This window comes from Sinocyclocheilus grahami, unplaced genomic scaffold (genome assembly GCF_001515645.1).
Source record: "Sinocyclocheilus grahami isolate Dianchi unplaced genomic scaffold, SAMN03320097.WGS_v1.1 scaffold198.1, whole genome shotgun sequence".
NCBI classification, from domain to species: Eukaryota; Metazoa; Chordata; class Actinopteri; order Cypriniformes; family Cyprinidae; genus Sinocyclocheilus; species Sinocyclocheilus grahami.
The window spans coordinates 755131-778332 of record NW_015505377.1 but is presented as its reverse complement, the minus strand read 5'-3'; the positions used below and the strand labels follow the sequence as shown (position 1 = coordinate 778332).

The window sequence follows — 23202 nt, the reverse complement described above, 5'->3', positions numbered from 1 at the left end:
TGTGAGTGAGATGAATTAATGCATATTCATATTTATTTTAGAACTACAGTAACATCTTCTGATTTCTCTCAGCATGGGGACAGGAGAGCTGTCAATCAATAAATTGGAAAAAAAGTAACTTGCATAACTTATTTGAAAAATATTCTCTTGTAAATTAAAAAGTAATGCGCTACTTTACTAGTTACTTGAAAAAAAGTAATCTGATTACGTAACTCGCGTTACTTGTAATATATTACCCCCAACACCCCATTACGGGCTCATTATGTTTTTAAACGGGCGGGTTTTCGCTGTAGTTGGACTGGAGCTCTTCAATCCAATCTGGCAACACTGTTCTTGTTGAACCGCAGTGAAGCTCAGCTCTGCAGTCACGCACACGCCTGACATCCTGCTTTACATGATCACAAGTCATCATCATCTCACTACTTCATGAGAGAAATGCAGCACATCTCATGTCTAAACGTACTGAGACACTCACACTCTGACAGTCGCATACTACATACTACAGTACACACTGTTTGACTTTGACCCTTCGGCAAATCCGCATCAGCCCACAGACACAGACACAGACACAGACGGACAGAAAAATGGCAGCCGAATATTTCGGATTACACAACATACCCCCAAACAATCTGAAAACACACATCTTAAACTGCAAACATTTATAACATTCGACATTGTTTTGCTAGCACACATCTAAAGAACGTGCTTAACACGGAATCATGCGCAAAAAGTTACATTGTGTTACATTGTATCGAGCGCGCGTCACGCTGAAAACGCCACAAACGCGCGAAACGAAACGCTCGATGTATTGTCATTTTAACGCAGTAAGAAACATTGTAAATGTACAACTTACTGGGCTGTGTGTGTGTGATGTGATGTGATGTGATGGTTGGAGGTCGTAAGTATGGAGTAAAAATGAGGAAGTGGAGGGCGGCAGTGTGTCACGGTGGGTGTGACCCGATCCTGTCTTCTCTTCTCTCTCTTCTCTTCTCTCTCTTCTCTTCTCTCTCTTCTCTTCTCTTCTCTTCTCTTCTCTCTCTTCTCTTCTCTTCTCTCTCTTCTCTTCTCTCTCTTCTCTTCTCTTCTCTTCTCTCTCTTAATCAAACACATCCCTGTCCTGCAGGATTGCTTTTTAAGAAAAAAAGAGAAAAGGATTGCTTGAATGATTCTAGGCTATTGTGGGGTTTTACCAGGGCGTTCTGCTTGTATTGTTTTTAGTTTTAATTTCTAAGAACTAATCGAAAAGTTGCTACTTTTAGTCTGTAGCAGTCATATTTCACAGCTAACCAAAATATGTTCTAAGAACGTTTTGCATTAAGTTGTTACGTTTAGGTATTAAGTTAAATAACGTCCAATTTTGTAAATGTAATTTTTTTTCTTCGTTAAACAGACGTTAAGGTAACATTCCATTTGATCATTTTGCAAGCGTTACGGGAACGTTACTTCTGAATGTTCTCTGAACGTTCTGAAACATGTAACATTAGACACACTTCTAACCAAAACGTTTAGGCAAAAATTCCACGAATGATGTGTATGTTTCTGTGCTCGCTTTTGAGAAGACTGTTACAGCCCAGATAACTTCAAACTAACGCTCTATTAACGTTAATGGAAGAATGTTTGTTCGTAACTTTGAGAGAACCTTGCCAGAACGTTCCCTGTGAGCTGGGTTATGCTCTTGAATCAGCTTTCCAAATAGTGACAACTCTTTCAAGCTGGACAATATTTTGCTGAAAGCTATAGTTACCAGTTTTTGTAAGAATGCCAGACATCTGAAGGTATTATAGGCTAATATTTGTATACCTCATTCTTTCTGCAGAACTGTATTACATTTGGTTTTAATGAGTGCAGAAACTGGTTTGTGTGGCAGATCTATATCATATAAACCAACAGAGAAAATCCTCCTCGCATGACTAATACTGACCATGACACTCAATTTGAAAGAAGGTGGTTGTCCAACATAAACAAACAAACAAACATTTGCATGAAAACGACAGACGCTCCTCTTCTCTTCCAGCTGTGTCATGTGACTCACATCTGTCCCAGCCTCTCATTCATTCAGATAAGCATGTATAGAAATAAAAGAGCCTTATGGGTTTGGCTTGAGTTTTCTTCAGAAGCATGTGTGAACAGCAGTGGAAAAACTGGTCACGTTTATGTCAGGTGCGTCCTGACAGCTGCACATCATCACGTCCAGATAAGGAAGGGAAACACCATTTCTAAGAATTTCCCAGGCTTGCCCTGAGCTTTACAAAACATCACACAAACCATAATAAACCAAAGATTTCATTTTAAAACTCCTTTAATTCTTACAATATGAAATAATATTTCTGTTAATATGTAATGTAAATATGAGACACACACACACACACACACACAGAGACACACACACACACACAGAGAGAGACAAAAGGAGCGTCACATTTCTCAAAGTTTAACTGCTTTGCTCTAAACAGCCTGTAGTAGATTGACATGAACACCAGAGGGCAGAATCTGCATTGAGTCAGGGTCGGATTTTAAACTGATTTAATCAAATTAAGTCACAAAATGAGTTCCATAAGTCTGACACAACAATAAAACACACTGGGATTCAAAAGGTAACTTAAATATGAAAATAAACATGAAGCTTATTAAACTTTGAAAAATAGAATAGCAGTTATCAAAAATTTAGAAAAACAGTTGCAGTTGTACACAAGTACAGTCAATTTGTGACTATACAATAAAATAATGTAATGCAAAGCAATATATTATGATTATTAAAAACATATATTTACCATGGTAGCCTACAGTTTTTGTAAGGATGCCAGACATCTGGCTGTATTATAGTAGCCTATATATAGCTTTTAGAGAACTTTATTGCAATAGGTTTTAATGAGTGCAAAAACTGGTTTGTGTGTCTGATTTATATTTTATAAAAAACAGAGAAACTCCCCTTGTTCATTTTAAATTTATATTTAATTTGTGTTAAAATGAGTTATTATAAATATGTTATTTACTCTAGGATGTCTTGCGTTACACGCTTTACACAAAAATAGCCTAGAAAAGTTGAATTGTTACAAAATTGTTCATTTTAATAAATCATGAATGAAGGTTTTTTTTTTATGATATCTGCGTGAAATGTAAAAAAAAAGGGTCTCAGCTCATGAATATTAATTAGTGCCAACGCTCATGTGAATCCTCGAAATGTGTTTTTGAATATTAATTACATTATGATGACGTCTCTTGGTAACCTTCCAATGGCGACGCCACAGCTTATGAATATTCATGAGGCAACCCTTGAGCACAGCAGGATTGGTAAAGTGGGGCGAGTGTTGAACCCTCCTCCTCAGAGCAGCACGAGTTGGCCCGTCTTGTCATTGAGCAACAATGGGTTCAGTGTGAGCCGATAACAGTGCCACAGCCTGCTGGCACACATCGACAAACACCACCTGTTTATTCTGAGCTGGACTGATCCATAAGGAAGATGAGTCTTTTCGACTGGCTTTATCTGTCGCTGCAGGAGTCTGAGAGAAACGCTGAGCCTGATGGGAACTACAGCATCAAGCCAAAGGAGGATCTGGACTCACATCTCAACTCCAGCATCAGCAGCAGCTTCACTCACGAGCGCACGGAGGTGATGACGTCACCACAGCCTGTCTGTCTATCTATCTATCTATCTATCTATCTATCTCTCTATCTATCTATCTATCTGTCTATCTATCTATCTGTCTATCTATCTATCTGTCTATCTATCTATCTGTCTATCTATCTATCTGTCTATCTATCTATCTGTCTATCTATCTATCTGTCTATCTATCTATCTGTCTATCTATCTATCTGTCTATCTATCTATCTGTCTATCTATCTATCTGTCTATCTATCTATCTGTCTATCTATCTATCTGTCTATCTATCTATCTGTCTATCTATCTATCTGTCTATCTATCTATCTGTCTATCTATCTATCTGTCTATCTATCTATCTGTCTATCTATCTATCTGTCTATCTATCTATCTGTCTATCTATCTATCTGTCTATCTATCTATCTGTCTATCTATCTATCTGTCTATCTATCTATCTGTCTATCTATCTATCTGTCTATCTATCTATCTGTCTATCTATCTATCTGTCTATCTATCTATCTGTCTATCTATCTATCTGTCTATCTATCTATCTGTCTATCTATCTATCTGTCTATCTATCTATCTGTCTATCTATCTATCTGTCTATCTATCTATCTGTCTATCTATCTATCTGTCTATCTATCTATCTGTCTATCTATCTATCTGTCTATCTATCTATCTGTCTATCTATCTATCTGTCTATCTATCTATCTGTCTATCTATCTGTCTGTCTGTCTATCTATCTATCTAGACAGGAGTTCAGGTGAACTTATCTAGGATAGATTAGTGTAAACTTAGTGATTTGTAAACGTCAGTGTATTGTAAAAGTCATTTATTTTTTGTTTATTGATAACTATGCATATACTGTAAAAACATGGGTTAGGCCTACTGTAACCATAATCTGTGTGTGTGTGTGTGTCTTGTACATATTACTGTAAGCAGTTGTAGTGCTAACTTTAATATGATTTTTAAATAGTTAAAAAATTGGCACTTTTTTATTCCATTTGTTTTTTTTTATGTTCATTTAATATTGTTTAATCGATAGTGTAAATGAGCCAGAATCTGTACTTTATATCTTCTATGCTGGAATTTACAAGATCTGATTATGACTGAAATTGGATACAAATTCAAAATATATCTAAATAAATAAATAGGATAGATAGATAGATGCTTATTTTTCTCTGTGCATGTTCTTGTACAGTGTCATGATACTTCTATGAAAGCCACATGTTCAGACAGCTGCATGTGGTCTTGCTATAGTTAGTTATAGTTACTGTAGAGAGATGAACTCAGGTCAACCTCAACAGTTCATCTGCTCTACTAAGCAGTTTAGTTACAAATTACTCTACAAAATTATTAGCTTACTGTTAATTTGGGCTCATGATAATAATGCACAGTCCTTTCAGTAACAAAAACATACCATAGTATTAACATTTTAGACCACAGCATTGAAATGACGTATCATTCAACCACAATACAACAAAGTTTGTTGCATGTATTTAAGAATGATCCATTACTTTGGTGGTTTAGAAATGGACCAGGCTGAATGGGAACGACTGAATGAAAAGCCACAGTTTTTGCTGAAGAGGTTTGAAGCTTTAGAGGTCTGGCTCCACATAAGCAATGCGGGAAAACATCCAAGTTTAGCATTTTTATTGCATAATAAAACTGAGATCTTTACTGAGATATGAGATATGATGAATGCATATCCCTGATGCATGTGAGAATTACACATGCACATAATGTTGCATACAATGCAAATATATGTTTAAATGATTGCATATTGCATGCTATTAACATGTTGATTTGAGCATGCAGTACATACTGCTCAATATGTAAGCAGTTGGCTAATATTTCATTCCGAACAGCATGGACAATCTCATGAGACAGAATGAGGAAAAGGGTTCAGAGAATCATGTGGCAAAGTCTGTCTTCCCGAGGAAAACGGAACATTCTCGCTCACACAGATCATCTGCAGAAAGAAAATCAGACCACACAAAACAATTATAAACAATCAAAAACAGAAATGTATACACAAACAGAATCACTGGCAGTTTAAAGGAAGATTTTTGTGACAGATTTTTATCTGTCTGATACTGAAAGTAACATTTTAAAAGTTTATGCTTATGTTCTATGCTCTTATTTTTCTATCTAAACTAGCAAAACTTTACAGTGACTTTACAGAATACTGACACCTACTGGTTTGGAAAAAACACTTAGTAAATACTTAATAAAATGTACATACTAAGGGCATGTGAAATAATCTGAACTTTAAACATATTAAAATAAATTAAGAATATGAAATAATAAAAAATAAAACCATATTCAAGAAATTCTGTTTCTTGAAATAAAATAAACAGTTACTGAAATAAAATAAAATATAAAAAACAAACTTACTGAACTTCAGCTAGTTTCCAGACAACATTTTTAAGTACTAAAATAACAAAAATGACAAAAAATACACAACAAAATTGATACAATATTAAAGGGGTCATATGATGCGATTTCAAGTTTTCCTTTCTCTTTGGAGTGTTACAAGCTCTTGGTGCATAAAGAAGATCTGTAAAGTTGCAAAGACTAAAGTCTCAAATCCAAAGAGATATTCTTTATAAAAGTTAAGAGTCAGCCACACCTACCTAAAACGCCTCGTTCTAACACGCCCCCACATGTCTACATCACGATGTGGGAAGATTTGCATAACGCCTCCCAAATGTTCACGCAAAGAAAGAAGGCGTAACTTTTATTCTCGCTGTAGTATTGTTGCCGCCGCCATGTCGTGAAGACGCTGTGTGCTTCGTTGTGAAAGCGAAACTACTTTGTTTGGTCTTCCAAAAGAGGACGATATCCGCTTCGTCATGCCTAGAGCTGATCCGTGCTGGTCGCTGAGGAAATACATCAACTTCACTGTGGATCACCGGAACGGCTTTCACCGTGGACGAAGCGGAGTCCAGCCCAGGGTCGTCACATGTGGTTGCCGCTCCTTCGTCGAATCTGCCGGCCGCTGCTCACTCTAGCTCGGTCTCAGCTCACGCTAAGCCGCAGCTTCCACTCACACTAGGCCGCCGTGTTTTTCGTTGTGAAAGCGAAAATACTTTGTTTGGTCTTCCAAAATAAATAATTTTATTAAAAATTAAATCTGATTTAAAATATTAACAAAAGCTATAACATTTAAAAAATGATACTAAAAACAGCACTGATTCAAGGTGTATTTGTTTGTCAGTTCATGCATTCCGTGGGAATCGAACCCATAACCTTATATTTCATGTAGAATTAATATATGACAATGCTTATTATATTCTTTAAAATCTTATTCAGAATATTAACAAAAACTATAATGTTAAATAAATAATACTAAAATAACACTGATTCAAGGTATACATTTGATCAGTTCATGCATTCCCTTGAAATTAAACCCATGACATTGTAACCACATATTATATTTCATATAGCTTTTAAATATGGTAATGCTTTTTATATTACATTGAATACTTAATAAAAGTTTAATGTGTTGTTTCTCTCTACAGACTCTGTGTAGCCACTTATATAAGGGCTCGTCTCCCTACGGCTCGTTAAACAACATCGTCAAGGGCCTGAGTTTACTGACGGACAGCTTTTCTGACCTCTCGCTGACCTCTGAACCCAGAAAGCCCTGCAAGATACCTCCGCCCAACTACCTGTGCCACCTGTGCTTCAATAAAGGCCACTACATCAAAGACTGTCCGCAGGTAAACACTCACTGCCTGTCTATCATGATGCACAGATATTCTTTTTATTAGACAGTTTTATTAAAACTGTAACAGTGAGACATTTTGTGTAGTTTACAGATTACTTTTTAAAAATTTAAAACAATAATATACAACTGAACTAATGCTCTGGTCACTGTTGGTTAAACCGCATTGCATCCACCAAGCAAAACACCTTAGCAACCATCCAGAACCTTCTAGCAACCACCCAGAACAGCCTAGTAACCATCTAGCATCGACCCACAACAACTGCCTAGAAACCACACAAAACACCCTAAGAACTGCATATCAACACCTTAGCAACCACCCAGAACACACTCGCAAACACATAGCAACCATCCAGAACCTTCTAGCAACATCCTAGCAACCACCCAGAACAGCCTAGTAACCATCTAGCATCGACCCACAACAACTGCCTAGAAACCACACAAAACACCCTAAGAACTGCATATCAACACCTTAGCAACCACCTAGAACACACTCGCAAACACATAGCAACCATCCGTAACCATCTAGCAACGACCCACAACAACTGCCTAGAAACCACACAAAACACCCTAAGAACTGCATATCAACACCTTAGCAACCACCCAGAACACTGTCGCAATCACATAGCAACCATCTAGAACCACCTAGCAACATCCTAGCAACCACCCAGAACAGCCTAGTAACCATCTAGCAACGACCCACAACAACTGCCTAGAAACCACACAAAACACCCTAAGAACTGCATATCAACACCTTAGCAACCACCCAGAACACTGTTGCAATCACATAGCAAACCATCCAGAACCTTCTAGCAACATCCTAGCAACCACCCAGAACAGCCTAGTAACCATCTAGCAACCACCCACAACACTCTAACAACTGCCTAAAAACCACACAAAACACCCTAAGAAATGCATATCAACACCTTAGCAAGGCAAATGCATAGCAACACCCTAACAACCACCCAGGGTACCCTAGCAACCTCCTAGCAACCGCACAGAACACTCTAGCAATTGCATTGAAACACTCTAGCAACCACTTGGATTACCCTAGCAACTGCCTAGCAAGCACCCTGGCAACTGCATAGCAACACCCTAGCAGCCACCAGAGGACCCTATGAACCAGTTCTGTGATACCAATGGTGTGATTACTTGACAGCCTTTTACTGTAACTGACCTGCATTACAAAATTCATTGCAACAAGCACCCCACCCGCATGAGGAGCCGTAATGAACGCCAGATGAAGCATTTGTGTTTATGAAAGATGATCCAATTTCTTGCCTTTCATGACATCATTGGCTGTCAGAGATGAGAAAAAGCCCCCCGACACCAAATCCAGCCAAACACAGATCAGTCAGCCGTGCGTCAGCTCCAGAAACGGAGGGGGAAAACCTTTTATAAAAAGATGAAGTGATTTAGATCTTTGCCCTCCACTAAATTTATTGTCACATCATTTTAATTAGTCTCAGGAAAGATGATAACAAGAGAAGAAATGTCCTAAGTACAGGGAAGGACGCTCTACCGACAGCAGTTTAAAAATGTTTGTGCAAAGCAGATGGATCTGGATCAGACTCTGAGTCTGTGTAGACATTAGCTTCGTTTAATTGAGTTACATGATGATTCCTGCTTTAAATCTAGACAATCAGATTGTGTTCCTAAAGAGCTCAAAACACACTTGTCACTTTAATTTCAAAACATACGGAAAGAACTTGGAGTTTGGGAGATTCATGTAATTTAGTATATTATTATAAAAGGTATTAAGAGTTTGGATTGAGACAAGAAAATGAGTAGAACTGCATATTCTGCACACATTTGAACTATTTCTTTGTGTTTTTCTGCAACACTCTAGCAACCACACAGAACAGCCTAGCAACTGCATAGCAACCACTCTGGTAACTGCATAGCAACATCCTAACAACCACCCAGAACACCATAACAACTGCATAGCAACATTCTAGCAACCACTCAGAATACACTAGCAACCACCCAGAACAGCCTAGCAACTGCATAGCAACACCCTAGCAACCACTCTTGCAACTGCATAGTAACAACCACCCAGAACACCATATCAACTGCATAGCAACACCCTAGCAACCACTCAGAATATCCTAGCAACCACCCTAGCAGCTGCATAGCAACCATTCTGGTAATTGCATAGCAACACCCTAGCAACCACCATGTCATCTGCATAGCAACACCCTAGTAACCACCTAACAAACCCCCAGCATACCATAGCAACACCCAGAATACCTTAGCAACTGCCTAGCAACACCCTAGCAACCACACAGAAAAAACACAGCTTCATTTAAGTTCCAAGGATTTCAGATTTTCCCATCCCAAAATGCTATTCTCTGTTTAATCACTTCACATGTCGGTCAGATGATCTCTGCATGACAGCTGATGCCGCAGAACATCACAAATGTTATTGATGTAGCTAAACAACCATCCGTAATAACACATCTGCTCTGATTTTATATGCTATATATATGCATTATTAATATCAATAAAGAGTCACTATTACAGAATCCTCAGACCTACAGCTCTGATCTTCCACCATCTGTGACACAATTCATGAAAACATTTATGACACAAAACATCTCCGTATGTCGGTGTGTTCACCTCACACATCTCTGCTCCAGGAGTCGGTGGGAATTTTTCATCCAGACGTTTAGTTGTTTTTGTTTTGCCTGCCCACCTGTCAGCGTTCGTCTCACTGAAACCCAACACTGAATCACAGCTGGACACGTCTGGCCGAGCTGCAGCAAAGACCTGAAGAATACAAGGCAACTCCTTATGACAGTTTTGCACAGTGCTTTGCCTGCTTTAATATTTAAACATGTAATATAATGTGGTGTGCATACAATGCAATCAGGACTTTGCAATGCAGTGCAATAAACTAAACTAAACAAAAATGAAATAAAATGCATTTAATTAAACTTTATTAAATGTAATGTGATATATTTTATGGCTTGATGGACAAATATTAATTAAGAAAAAAGTCAAACAAAATTTCCTAACATCCAAAAAAGACATCCAGGCTTTCATTAGTAGATGGTCTGCTTTCATCTCTGATTTGTATAGTTTGAGGTTCAAATCATCAGTTATAGTTCAACTATGTAACCGCCTAACTGGTGAGTGACTTTTTATTTACTCGCCAATTTTACTTTGCAAGAGTTGGTTTTGGACCCTGAATATAAAACTGACACAAATCTGCTCCTCATTAAAGTAATGAGTCACTAACATAGTAAGCTCTACTGGCCTTTCACAGTATGCTATATTCAGAGGCGGACAAAGTACACAACTCCATTACTTGAGTGAAAGTACAGATACTGCTGGTCAAATATTACTCCATTACAAGTAAAAGTTGTAAAGACAGATTTTTACTCAAGTAAAAGTACAGAAGTACTTGCTTTTAAAAGTACTTAAGTACCAAAAGTAAATGTCCTTTTTTGTGTCAATGCACTGTTTTATTATTGCTGTATGTAATACTTACAATACCTTTGAAGCAACTTACAATACATTACACCTGCTGAATACACTGACTAGCTTGTAGTATCTTTGGAATAAAGAGCTTTTAGAATGTTAAAAACCTATTGGGAAAAAACTAAACAAAAAAAATATTATTTAACACCCCTACACCCCACAAAAGCAGGATGGTAGTGATCTCACACAGCTCTGGACACATCTATGTGTAGCCATTCATCCACATTTGAACAGAGTGGACAGTGAAATCCTGTAAAGACAGACTGATAAGGAAGAAAATAAAAAAATCAAACCTGCTTTATAACCCAGCAACACAACTGTAGCTGTATAACTTTACAGCAGCAACACTGCTTTAACAAAAAAATCAAAACAGCACTTATTTGACATCAAAAAAATGTTTTTTTTAAATGCTGTCTAATTGCTCTCGCAGTACTTTGATGTCACACACAGAACGGTCTGCAGTGCTGCTTCAGTCAAACACCTTTTGTGTTTTCTTAGGAGATGCACAACAGTTCTCCTGTGGCTTTATAGCTAATATTTTCACTTACACAATTTAGCAAAATCAGACAATATTGTGTCTAATATAAACCACAATATTAACTTCTTATTATTGAATTGTTGTAAATAAAGTAAATAAATACTAACTGGTCAGTGCTCAAAAAATGCTGGGAAATCACTTCATGTAGCCCCAAGAGTGATTACTGATAAACTGTCTGAAAAAAATCACCCACTGACTTTCAAAGCTGCTAACGACTTTCTACTTTGAGGATCTTGATGGAAATGTAGTGGAGTGAAAAGTACAATATTTGTCTTTCAAATGTAGTGAAGTTAAAGTCAAAGTTTCCAGAAAAAATAATACTCAAGTAAAGTACCGATACTCAAAAAGTGTACTTAAGTACAATACTCAAGTAAATGTACTTAGGTACTGTCCGCCTCTGGCTATATTTTAGCAGTAATCCTATAAACCAGTATCTGCTTTCCTCAAAGTGATCAAATATACCTGAAGAAGTTTAAAGTGCTGAAGACATCTGTTGTTTCTGCAGGTAGTCGTGAAACTGATCCTCAAAATTCAATTAGAAGCATACTTCACACAAGTACATGAAGGTCTAGCTACACAAGCTCAATTATAATACAAAATCATTCAGAACACAATTCATAATACTTACTTTCAAAAGTAAAGCAGCAGATTGAATGTTTTACTGAGCAAGTTATATAGACGTGTAGCTAGAAATGTAAAAAATAGCATCTGGTTTAATGGCACAGACGTTAAACTTGAGTACTATAATGCAAGAATGCATGTTAAGGGTGTTCAATGGGAAATGCATCTGTGTTTGTTTACGTGTGTGAAGTATGTTTCTGGCAGTTTGAAGCATGAAGTTTAACTGATCTCATTAAAGCATCTGAACAGCCATTAAACTTCTGGGTGTAACCAAATCTAGAGACCAGACTTTTAAGTGGGTTCTGTTGACTTGAGCTAGTAAGCAGCCACCTAGCAACCACATAACAACATACTAGCAACCAATCAAATCTCCATAGCACTGAGTTTTGTACAATGAGTGTTAATGTGAGAGTGTTAAAGGAATAGTTCACCCAAAAATGATGTTCACTGATGGACTGGAGTGGTGTGGATTATTGCGATGTTTTTATCAGCTGTTTGGACTCTCATTCTGACGGCACCCATTCACTGCAGAGCATCCATTGCTGAGACACTGATGCAATGCTACATTTCTCCAAACCTGATGAAGAAACAAACTCATCTACATCTGGGATGACCTGAGGGTGAGCACATTTTCATTTGTGGGTGAACTGTTCCTTTAACAGTTTGTCACAGTGTTTTATTCCGTTAAACCACTCTGATAATGTAAAACATCATCTGTGTAGGAAAACCCACAGAACTCTGAATTTAAGCCAGAACACAGAGAATGTAAATCTGTCATGCTGTGGGGCGGACAGGAATGACATGAGTAGGTGTTTGTTTGACAGAGACGTTACTGTACTACAGATACTGTCAGATGTCCAACACCATAAAAATATCATAACAGAAGTCCATACAATTCGTGCCTTAACAAAATTTCTTAATAAATAAAAACAATGTAATATAATGTCAGGGTTTGACCACTGTAGTACCTGCAGTGCAACTATAAAAACAGCAATGTTTAAGAGCATATAAATATAATATGTATAAAATATAACTCCAGATATAATGCATGCACTCACACTTTGGCGTTCTTGTAAGGCTGGTTCACTGCCATCAGTGAGGTGTGTCGATTTAATGTATTGCATGTAGAGCAAATGTTGGCTGTGGAAATGCAGGTTTTTGGACATATTAAAGGTTTAAAAAGTGTTATTGAAGAACACAGCCAGAAAAAATGGATCTCACAATAACTGCAAATTCATAAAACGTGTTTAGAGTTCTTTACCTGGAGGAATAATAATATTTCTCCTTCATTGTTAAAGCAATGTAATGGAGCTTATTGTAATGTTTTACTGAGGTATCAACTTTGTCTCAGACGTTTCTGTTAAAAATTCCTAAGGAGAAATAAGATTTCTTTTAAAAGGTTAGAAATACAGAAGCGGTCAAAAGTTTGTGGTTGGTACGATTTTTTAATGTCTGCAAAAGAAGACTCACAGAGGCTGCATTTAATTGATCAAAAATACAATAAAAACAGGAATATTGTGAAAAAGTATTACAATGTAAAACAGCTGTTTTCTGTGTGAGTATCTGTTAAACTGTAATGTATTTCTGTGATGCGCAGCTGTATTTTCAGCATCATTACTCCAGTCTTCAGTGTCACATGATCTTCAGAAATCAGTATAATATGCTGCTGCTCAAGAAACATTTCTGATTATTATCAATGTTGACAACAGTTGTGCTGCACAATATTTTTGTGGAAACTGATACATTTAATTCTTAAGAATTATTTGATGAACAGAAAGTTCAAAAGAACAGCATTTATTTGAAATAGAAATCTTTTGTAACATTATAAATGTCTTTACTGTCACTTTTGATCAATTTAATGCATGCTTGATGAATAAAAAAATCCTACTTTACTAAGTGTACTTTCTCTGAATTACTAGTCCTTGTGAGTGTAGCTCAGTAAAGTCTAAAACAGCATGTTCATGCTCCTCAGTGTCTTTAATGAGAGGCGTGGACTGGATTTGATGGGGTCTGAAAAGGGCTGTTGGGAAATCTTAAACTGACACTTAAACATATGGCTCTGAATTACAGGCACTGTGTCAGATTTCCATCAGGAGCCACTCCCAGAGTGAACTGCAACACATTTAAGATGCATTATGGGACATTTTAAGCTCATGCAGTATGTGCCACACCTACTTACAAAAACATAGTATAAAAAATTAGCTTAAGAAAATAATAGCACATTTAAAACAACTGCCGTTGACCAAAGTGCTTTCCATCAACATTACATACAGTCACACAATCAAGATTCAACATTAAAATATAAAACCTGGTCCTTCTAGTCAATTCTAAAAGCTCTACCAAAAAGGTACGATTTCAATCTAGACTTAAAAGCATCCACAGATGGGGAAGATTTGATGTGCATTGGAAGAGGGTTCCATAATCGAGGAGCAGCCACTGCGAAAGCCCTATCACCCTTTGATTTTAATTTTGTTTTGGGAACATAAAGAATCATCTGATTCGAAGATCTCAAGTTTCTTGAATTTTGATAAGGAATCAATAGGTCAACAATATATTTTGGGGCAATGTCATGCAACGCTTTAAAAACCATCAACAAAATCTTAAATTCAATTCTAAATTCTACAGGCAACCAGTGTAAAGAAACCAAAACTGGAGTAATTCTCTCTCTCTTCTTTGTGCGAGTCAAAAGTCTGGCAGCAGCATTTTGTACTAATTGAAGACGAGATAATTGAAGGGAAAACACTTCAGACAGGGGAACTAGTTCATGAACAGAAGGGTTAGAGTGAGTGGGTTTGGGGATACCAGCGGTGCGTGCAGACACCAGCGGTGCATCCCTCACACTGGATACCAGACTGGGATACCGAAGGACTGACCTTGAGAAACTGGGTGTGACAGACAGGACGTGACATGACTCTGGATGATCAGCTGTGATGCAACGTGATTCTGGATGAATAACTGAGGCGTGACGTGACTCTGGACGAACAGTTGAGACGTGACGAGATTCTGGATGGACAGCTGAGACATGGTGAGACTCTAGAAGATCAGCTGTGACGTACTGAGGCGTGCCGTGACTCTGGACGAACAGTTGAGACGTGCCGAGACTCTGGACGGACAGCTGAGACATGGTGAGACTCCAGATGATCAGCTGTGACGTGACGAGACTCCGGATGATCAGCTGTGACGTGACGAGACTCCAGATGATCAGCTGTGACCTGACTACACTCATGAAGATCAGCTGTGACTTGACCAGACTCAGGATAATAAACTGTGACTCGATTTGACTCATGACGATCAACTGTGACTAGACTCGACTCAGGAAGATTAGCTGTGACTACCCTTCACCGTAGACTGAACATTTGTCAAAGCTTCTCTTAACATATCAAATGATACTTGCAGCCTATCCTTCTTCCATTTTCGTTCAGCCCTTCTGCAAATTTTCCTTGATGTACGGATTTCATCATTCATCCACAGCTGTGATTGTTTTTTTTGATTCCCTATATGTTAAGGGAGCAATCTCATCTAAAATTTCTGTACAAACCGAATTAAAATAATTTAAATACCCATCCACACTAAGATCCGGAGAAGAAAACTCTAAATCATGACAGAATGATGAGGCAACAAAGGCCTCATTAAATGTATGAACAGTTGAAGTATCTATAAAACGAGTGAAGTGGCCAGACCTATTGCTTACTGTATTCAGCGAAGGAAATGCAGCATCAAAACAAACTAACAGATGATCAGAAAAACAAGCATCATTTACCACAACATTAGTAATAGAGAGACCCAAAGACAATACAAGATCAAGAGTATGGCCCGCTCTATGAGTAGATCCTGACACAAACTGAGTAAAATTAAATGAATCGATCAACTGCAAAAATTCACTAGCCAATGGCTTAGAGGGACAGCACACATGTATATTAAAATCACCAAGTATAAGCAGTCACAAAAAGGAAGTCCAAGTTATTTGATGAACAGTAATCATTTAAAAGAAAAATCCATATGCGGCACCAAACAATTCCTTTGGGAGGCCCAAAATCGTTTATACTTAATCAGAAGTCCTCCTCGTTTCCCACGTTTTTTATGACATTTCTTCCTTTGCTGGGAACACCGTCGCCGAAGCAACTCCACAGGAACCAAAAGCAACACCGCGGAATGAGCGAAACTACGGTGACGAGCGTCCCGGGATCCCAACGCCAACATAGACGTCCGAATGCTTATAAGAGATTGACGATCGTAGCACAACATGGCTTTACCACATTGCAGAGGGCCGCCAAAAGCACCAGGGTTGAACAGGTACATAATCGACATAAACAGGCAAATAAATTCCAAAGTCTGACGGCATGCCGGCAAACACACTTGACAATTCTACTAGTAGCTGTTACTAGTGTGTCCTCCAAAAATAAGCAAAAGTCCTGAGCAAAAATAAGTGTTTGCTCATGCAAAACATAAATAATTATTTGCTATATGGTTATGCTGAGTGGTTTTTAAACATTTGCAATGGCTTCTTTATTACCGGCATCAACTACAATGATTTTAGCATCTGAAATGAGTATGCTACACCACTAGTAATGATGGTCTAAACAAATGAAAACAATGACAGATTGCTTCTACAGTTAGAAAACGTTCTAGCTGCTTTAAAACAATTGCTGATTGTAAGATTTCTATAAAAGAAATGAATGAATGCTTTTATTAATCACGGATGCATTAAATTGATCAAAAGTGACAGTAAAGACATTTATAATGTTACAAAAGATTTCAACTAAATGCTGTTCTTTTGAACTTTCTATTAATCTGTGAATCCTGAAAAATTAAATGCATCACGGTTTCTACAGAAATATTGCACAGCACGACTGTTTTCAACATTGATGATAATCAGAAATGTTTCTTGAGCATCAATCAGCATATTATACTGATTTCTGAAGATCATGTGACACTGAAGACTGGAGGAATGATGCTGAAAATACAGCTGCGCATCACAGAAATACATTACAGTTTAACAGAGATTCACATAGAAAACAGTTACTTTACATTGTGTACTTATTTATTTTCATTGTGATATGACCAGGAACAAATAATAGATTCATGAGACCAAAGATTGCCTTTTAGATATACTCAAAACGGATGATATCTCATGACATCTCATGATATCCTCATAGGAATAAATTACATTTTAACAGATATTCACATAGAAAACAGCTATTTTAAACTGTAATAATATTTCATAATTGTATAATATAATAGCTGTTTTCTATGTGAGTATCTGTTAAACTGTAATGTATTTCTGTGATGCGCAGCTGTATTTTCAGCATCATTACTCCAGTCTTCAGTGTCACATGATCTTCAGAAATCAGTATAATATGCTGATTGATGCTCGAGAAACATTTCTGATTATTATCAGTGTTAAAAACACTTAATATTTTTGTGAAAATGTGATGCATTTGATTTCGCAGGATTCACAGATGAATAAAAAAGTTCAAAAGAACAGCATTTATTTGAAATAGAAATCTTTTTTAACATTAGAAATGTCTTTACTGTCACTTTTACTCAGTTTAATGCATCCTTACTGAATTAAAGTATTATTAAAAAATGAATAAATCTTGCTGACCCCAATCTTTTGAATGTCAGTGTTCTGATTTTTGCATCTGTTTGTATGACTCTCATTTACTGATGATCTAACAGTGTTAGTTTTCTGGGCAGGCTCGTCCTAAAGGAGAGGGTCTGACGCCGTATCAGGGGAAGAAGAGGTGTTTCGGCGAGTACAAGTGTCCCAAATGCAAGAGGAAGTGGATGAGTGGAAACTCTTGGGCGGACATGGGTCAGGAGTGCATCAAATGCCACATCAACGTCTATCCTCACAAACAGGTCAACAGATGCTAGAAAACAGCCCACGTTATAGATCTTATAGGTCTTATTTTAGTAGCATTGATGTACTGTTATAGTTTCTGTTCATATTTTAAATGAGATTTTTGTTTTCACTTTAAGTTTTGATCATGTTTTACTAATATTGTTTAGTGTAATTTGATTTATTTTGTTTGAAGTACAAAAATATCTTTGGTTTTATTTTTACTTAACTATAACAACCCTGGCTTAAAACAAGATACTTTAGCAAAATGACACGAGATTTAACAACTGAATTATTGTTTACCCCATTGGTAAATGATTTAAAGGGGTCATCGGATGCCCATTTTCCACAAGCTGATATGATTCTTTAGGGTCTTAATGAAAAGTCTGTAACATAGTTTGGTTCAAATTTCTCAATGGTAGTGTAAAAAACATTTTTTACCCTGTCAAAAACAGCTCTTTTCAGAGCAAGCAGTTTTGTAGCATTTTCCTTTAAATGTTAATGAGCTCTGCTGACTCCGCCCCTCTCTTCCGAGCTGCTCTCAGAGAGACTGTTTACTTTAGCTGCATTCATCGTGAAACTTGCTAATTAGCATATTATTAAGAAAGGCAATTTGCAAAGATTCATTAAAAAACCTTACACTCGCTTCTTCTGTAGCTGAAGCTGGATCACAAATGATTCGCGCGAACATAGATGCATTTATGTAGATCGGGGACGAATTCCCTTCAGAAACAAATGTAATCCACTGTGTCTTCAGCGGCTCAGATGTCGGGAGTAAATGACGACTGCTATGTTCATTATTACATCCAACAACAAAACACCTCAATCGCTCAGGAGTCATTCTTATCTACATCTGCACCGGCGGTGAAACAATGGCGGACTGATGACAGTCACTCAGGGGCGGAGCTAAGTCCAGTCCAGTCTGTGCTGAAACGTTACTGTCAATCAAACTATCGTGGGAGGGGCCTGTCTGTGTGATGTCACCTGAGATCGGCTCAATTTGAGAAAGGGGAAAACATTTAACCAGATAAAAAAAAAAACACTGGGAGGATTTTTATCATTATAGGGTGGTTGTGTACACACACTGCCAACACACATTTCAGTTCAAACAGCTTGTAAAGTCCTATGACCCCTTTAAAGTGTAAATCTAACAAAACGTTTCTGCTTAAAACAGGAAAAAAACAATTGATCAGTTTAATGCAATTTAATGTTTCTTGCTTTAAGGATATTTTTACTGGGAAACAAGACAAAGATACTGATTTGTGAGCTTTGCTTTTGTCTCGTCCAAATATTCGCATCACTGCTGATGACTCAGGAACCTGAAGGGCCTCTGGGTGAATGTTTGGATCCTTTCTGCTCGCTTTACTGAAGCGTCTGTACAAAACGAGCTGGGAAGCGTTAAAGCTGGAGAGCATGTGTTAGTTTTTAACTCCAGCAGGAGAAGGAGACAGTTCTTCACTGGTAGATGTAACAGTGTTGTTTTGGCTCAAGATAAAGCTACTTTGCTGGTTGTTTGGCAGGTTCTGAAGTTCTGAAGCTGCTAGAAAACACTCGATGAAGCTCTCTTCAGTGCTTCGGACTTCTCTTGTTCCTTGAATGTTCACCACATGTTCGTCTGTATTGCCATTTGCTCTTTTGTCTGCTTTTTGACCTGATAAACTCTGTCCTGTGCTTGTCAGCGTCCTCTGGAGAAACCCGACGGTCTGGACGTATCGGACCAGAGCAAAGAACATCCTCAGCATCTGTGTGAGAAGTGTAAGGTGCTCGGATACTACTGCCGTCGCGTTCAGTGACCTCTGACCCCCGAAGATGCCCGTCACGCCAGCATCGCAGTGTTCACCGATTCCTCCCTGACTGTGCTGCGGGTAAATATGAGTATGCAGGTTGAAAATTAATTTTTGAATAATACAATAAGTGGTTGTTAATGTAAACAGCGCACCATAATTAAAACTCGTGTTCACAGGAGACAGTTATGATTAAATCACTTACCCACCTCGATTAATTTAGTTCAGTGCATGACTGTGTAAACAAAAAAATAATAATTGTCTCCGTTATTTTGAAATGATTCTCTGTGGTAATCAACATTAGGCCACAACTCACTGCTGATATTTTATGAAACCTTTAAATATAAAAAATTTCATTTAAATCGACCCTCAATTCAGCAGCTTTTAATGCACCGTTCAGACTGATATATATGTACTTAATGGTGCAAGTACTGGATGTTTGATATCAGGTTAGTCGCTGTGAATTCACATGATGTGAAAATGTGAAATATTCTTCTAAAGCATTTCATAAAACACATTTCAGGGCAATAGTTTACAGGCAGGGCATCAATGTCAAATGAATTTGATGTAAAGTCTGGACTAATGGAAGCTGTGGACTGTCAATGGCTCATTCCTGTTCTATTTCAAAAGAAATACTGGATATCTACACAATAATGAGATGATCGGATGTTAATCACCGAGTGAGAGATCGACACAGAATCCACTGACAATCAAACACTTACTGATGTTTGTGCTGCTGAGTTCCCTCCAAAATGATGTCACTTCCTGTCGGGTGATGTCGTCGAGGAAATAGAATTTGTGATTTTATGAAAGACTAACAGGATGGAAAGTGATACCGAGGAACTATAAATTGACGATGAATTAAAATAATGTTGTCGTCATTAAAATATTTTGATAATTTCAAAATTTTTTAAAGATTTAATATCCACCCCATTATTAGCTTCATTGAGAAATTGTGCTCAGTGAAAACTGTTATGATTTGCATTTTTAAATAGTGATTTTCCAGCATATATGATGGTCACGAGAACAGAACAGGAACGACCCGATCAGCCTTCTGCATATTAAATGCATTAATATCTCGGATTCTGATGCTGTATAAGCTACATGGTTTGTCAGTGTAATTGCTCAAAAGGCTTTTCAAATAATTCTGACAATAGGATGCCCTTATGAAAATTTTGATAGCTCTTATTTTCTACATTTTGCATATTGTGTGATTTTATGACGCATCACTAAAGTGCCTGTTCATCACAAAGATGTTTGTGTATTTGGGTAAAAACATGAACAATAATAGTGACAGCAATAGAGATCAGAACATTAACAGTATTAATACTGTAGGTTTACTCGAAGGTACTTACACAATGTTCGTTTATTCTGAATGAAGTCTGTGCCTTTGATTTTGAAAAATGCTTTATAATATCTCATATTCAATCCTCTGAAAGATGCAAAAAAAACACTGCCTGGTCTGAATGGATAAAACAATCAAATGTTGGAAATGAAGACCAAAAGCATTATTTTTTGGTGTTTTTAAAGATCTCTGGATGACTGTGCGTGTGCATGTGTGTTGTGTTCGCTTATAATTTTCAATTTTCAAATGCAAAACCAATTTGTAAGACTGAAGTGCATTTGGTTTTAAAGCGGCTTCAAACACAAACTCGAGAAATGTGAACGCAGATTCAGTTGATCTAACTGGTTCAAGATCTTTTTCTTAAAGCACTTGATGTACATGAGGGACAGTAACTCAGACTGTGAACCAGAAATGTGCCTTATACGCTCTCATGGCTCTTTCTCAAGAGCAGATCAATCTGTAAATACAAATAAACCACTAAAACATCATGCTCCCGGCTTTATTGATCAAACTCATAATTCATGCATGAGAACCAGAGGTCTCAATCTAGATTAAACACTATTATTACCTGAGAATGATGTTAAAAATGACATTTATTCACAGTGGATGTTACTGTAAAGGACTATTGCATGTAAAAACTATCGTTATGACAATTTTTACGCATCCTCTTGTCATTTCAAACCCATAGATTGTGTTATTTTTCCTTGGAATACAAAATCAGTTTTTCTGCACAAAAACATTTAATAGTGACCGCAGCTTTAAAATTGCATGACTTTTGAAAACGATAATATAATAGCTTTTATGCTGTTTTTTGGCCTTTTGGGTCACTGTGAATTGTTGCTATATGGAAAAGAACATCTTGCACCTTTTGTGTTGCATGGGAATTTTTAACATCGCACAGCTTTGCAGACACGAGAGCGAGTAAATGAAGGCTATTCCTTTAACCCGAAAGTGTCCGAGTTTCACATTATGGAGCTTGAGGCTCATCTGAACATGGAGTAGTCTGTGAATCAGCAGCAGGACAGTAGAAACGACTGCTGACTCTACTGGAGCTCTCCGCAGTCGGTGACGCTGATTCTCTTGGCGGCTCTTCCCGAGCGAGAGCCGAGCTCCTCCACCTTCCTCACCACATCCATCCCGTCTTTAACGCTGCCGAACACCACGTGCCGCCCATCCAGCCTGGAAAACACACACACACACACACTCTCACATCATCACATTCACCGGAAGTGACAGCGGATTCAAGAAGACGATTATCGTACCACTCTGTTTTGACGGTGCATATGAAGAACTGGGATCCGTTGGTGTTGGGGCCGGCGTTAGCCATGGACAGGATACCTGAACACACAAAGAACACATTAGGAGTAACTGTATGGGTCATAACTAGTTTTCAACGGTGTTTAAATGGCTGACGCTGATTTAAACGCATATTTGTAAGTCATCATCATTTGTAAGTCGTTTTGGATAGAAGCGTCTGCTAAATGACTAAATGTAAATTTCATACAAACACATTATTACATATATTATACAATATTTACATCACAAAAAAGATCATAATAATTAAAAGTATTCTTTATTATAATTATAAAAATTAAAACAATTATAATTATAAGGTAAAAATAAGAAAGCAGTGTCATTTTAGTATTATTTATATACCATTACTGTATGTTATTATTTTAAGAACAAAATTGTTGTTTAATATTAATACACACACACACACACACTCTCACATCATCACATTCACCGGAAATGACAGCGGATTCATGAAGACGATTATCGTACCACTCTGTTTTGACGGTGCATATGAAGAACTGGGATCCGTTGGTGTTGGGGCCGGCGTTAGCCATGGACAGGATACCTGAACACACAAAGAACACATTAGGAGTAACTGTATGGGTCATAACTAGTTCTCAACGGTGTTTAAATGGCTGACGCTGATTTAAACGCATATTTGTAAGTCATCATCATTTGTAAGTCGTTTTGGATAGAAGCGTCTGCTAAATGACTAAATGTAAATTTCATACAAACACATTATTACATATATTATACAATATTTACATCACAAAAAAGATCATAATAATTAAAAGTATTCTTTATTATAATTATAAAAATTAAAACAATTATAATTATAAGGTAAAAATAAGAAAGCAGTGTCATTTTAGTATTATTTATATACCATTACTGTATGTTATTATTTTAAGAACAAAATTGTTGTTTAATATTAATACAACTAGGTTTTTATATATTATATATTATATATA

The 23202-nt window shown here is 37.2% G+C and overlaps 3 protein-coding genes and 1 long non-coding RNA gene across 4 annotated transcripts in view; 1 reads left to right on the top strand and 3 right to left on the bottom strand.

Annotated features, from left to right (window-relative positions):
- Positions 1 to 2034, bottom strand: part of LOC107595208 (annexin A11-like) — a 16177-nt gene extending 14143 nt beyond the window's left edge. The window contains exons 1-2 of the mRNA XM_016285552.1: positions 2029 to 2034; positions 854 to 972 (exon numbers count right to left, since the gene is read on the bottom strand). The gene's annotated coding sequence lies outside the window, so the exon portion shown is untranslated. The remainder of the gene's footprint in view (positions 1 to 853; positions 973 to 2028) is intronic.
- Positions 2035 to 3458: 1424 nt separating this feature from the next.
- Positions 3459 to 19667, top strand: LOC107595173 (zinc finger CCHC domain-containing protein 24-like). The gene is made up of 4 exons (XM_016285516.1): positions 3459 to 3610; positions 7123 to 7323; positions 17668 to 17832; positions 19492 to 19667. The coding sequence occupies exons 1-4, from the start codon at positions 3461 to 3463 to the stop codon at positions 19603 to 19605; spliced, it is 630 nt and encodes a 209-aa protein (XP_016141002.1). The 5' UTR covers positions 3459 to 3460; the 3' UTR covers positions 19606 to 19667.
- LOC107595174 (uncharacterized) lies at positions 19593 to 20574 on the bottom strand. Its single transcript, XR_001610243.1, has 3 exons — positions 20319 to 20574; positions 19806 to 19831; positions 19593 to 19671 (listed from the first exon to the last, which is right to left on the bottom strand). It is a non-coding gene; the product is annotated as an uncharacterized lncRNA (long non-coding RNA).
- An 848-nt stretch (positions 20575 to 21422) lies between these two features.
- Positions 21423 to 23202, bottom strand: part of LOC107595171 (peptidyl-prolyl cis-trans isomerase A-like) — a 4810-nt gene continuing 3030 nt past the window's right edge. Inside the window, exons 5-6 of the mRNA XM_016285511.1 lie at positions 22724 to 22799; positions 21423 to 22120 (exon numbers count right to left, since the gene is read on the bottom strand). Of these exons, the coding sequence (XP_016140997.1) occupies positions 21985 to 22120; positions 22724 to 22799 (212 nt within the window). The 3' untranslated portion in view covers positions 21423 to 21984. The remainder of the gene's footprint in view (positions 22121 to 22723; positions 22800 to 23202) is intronic.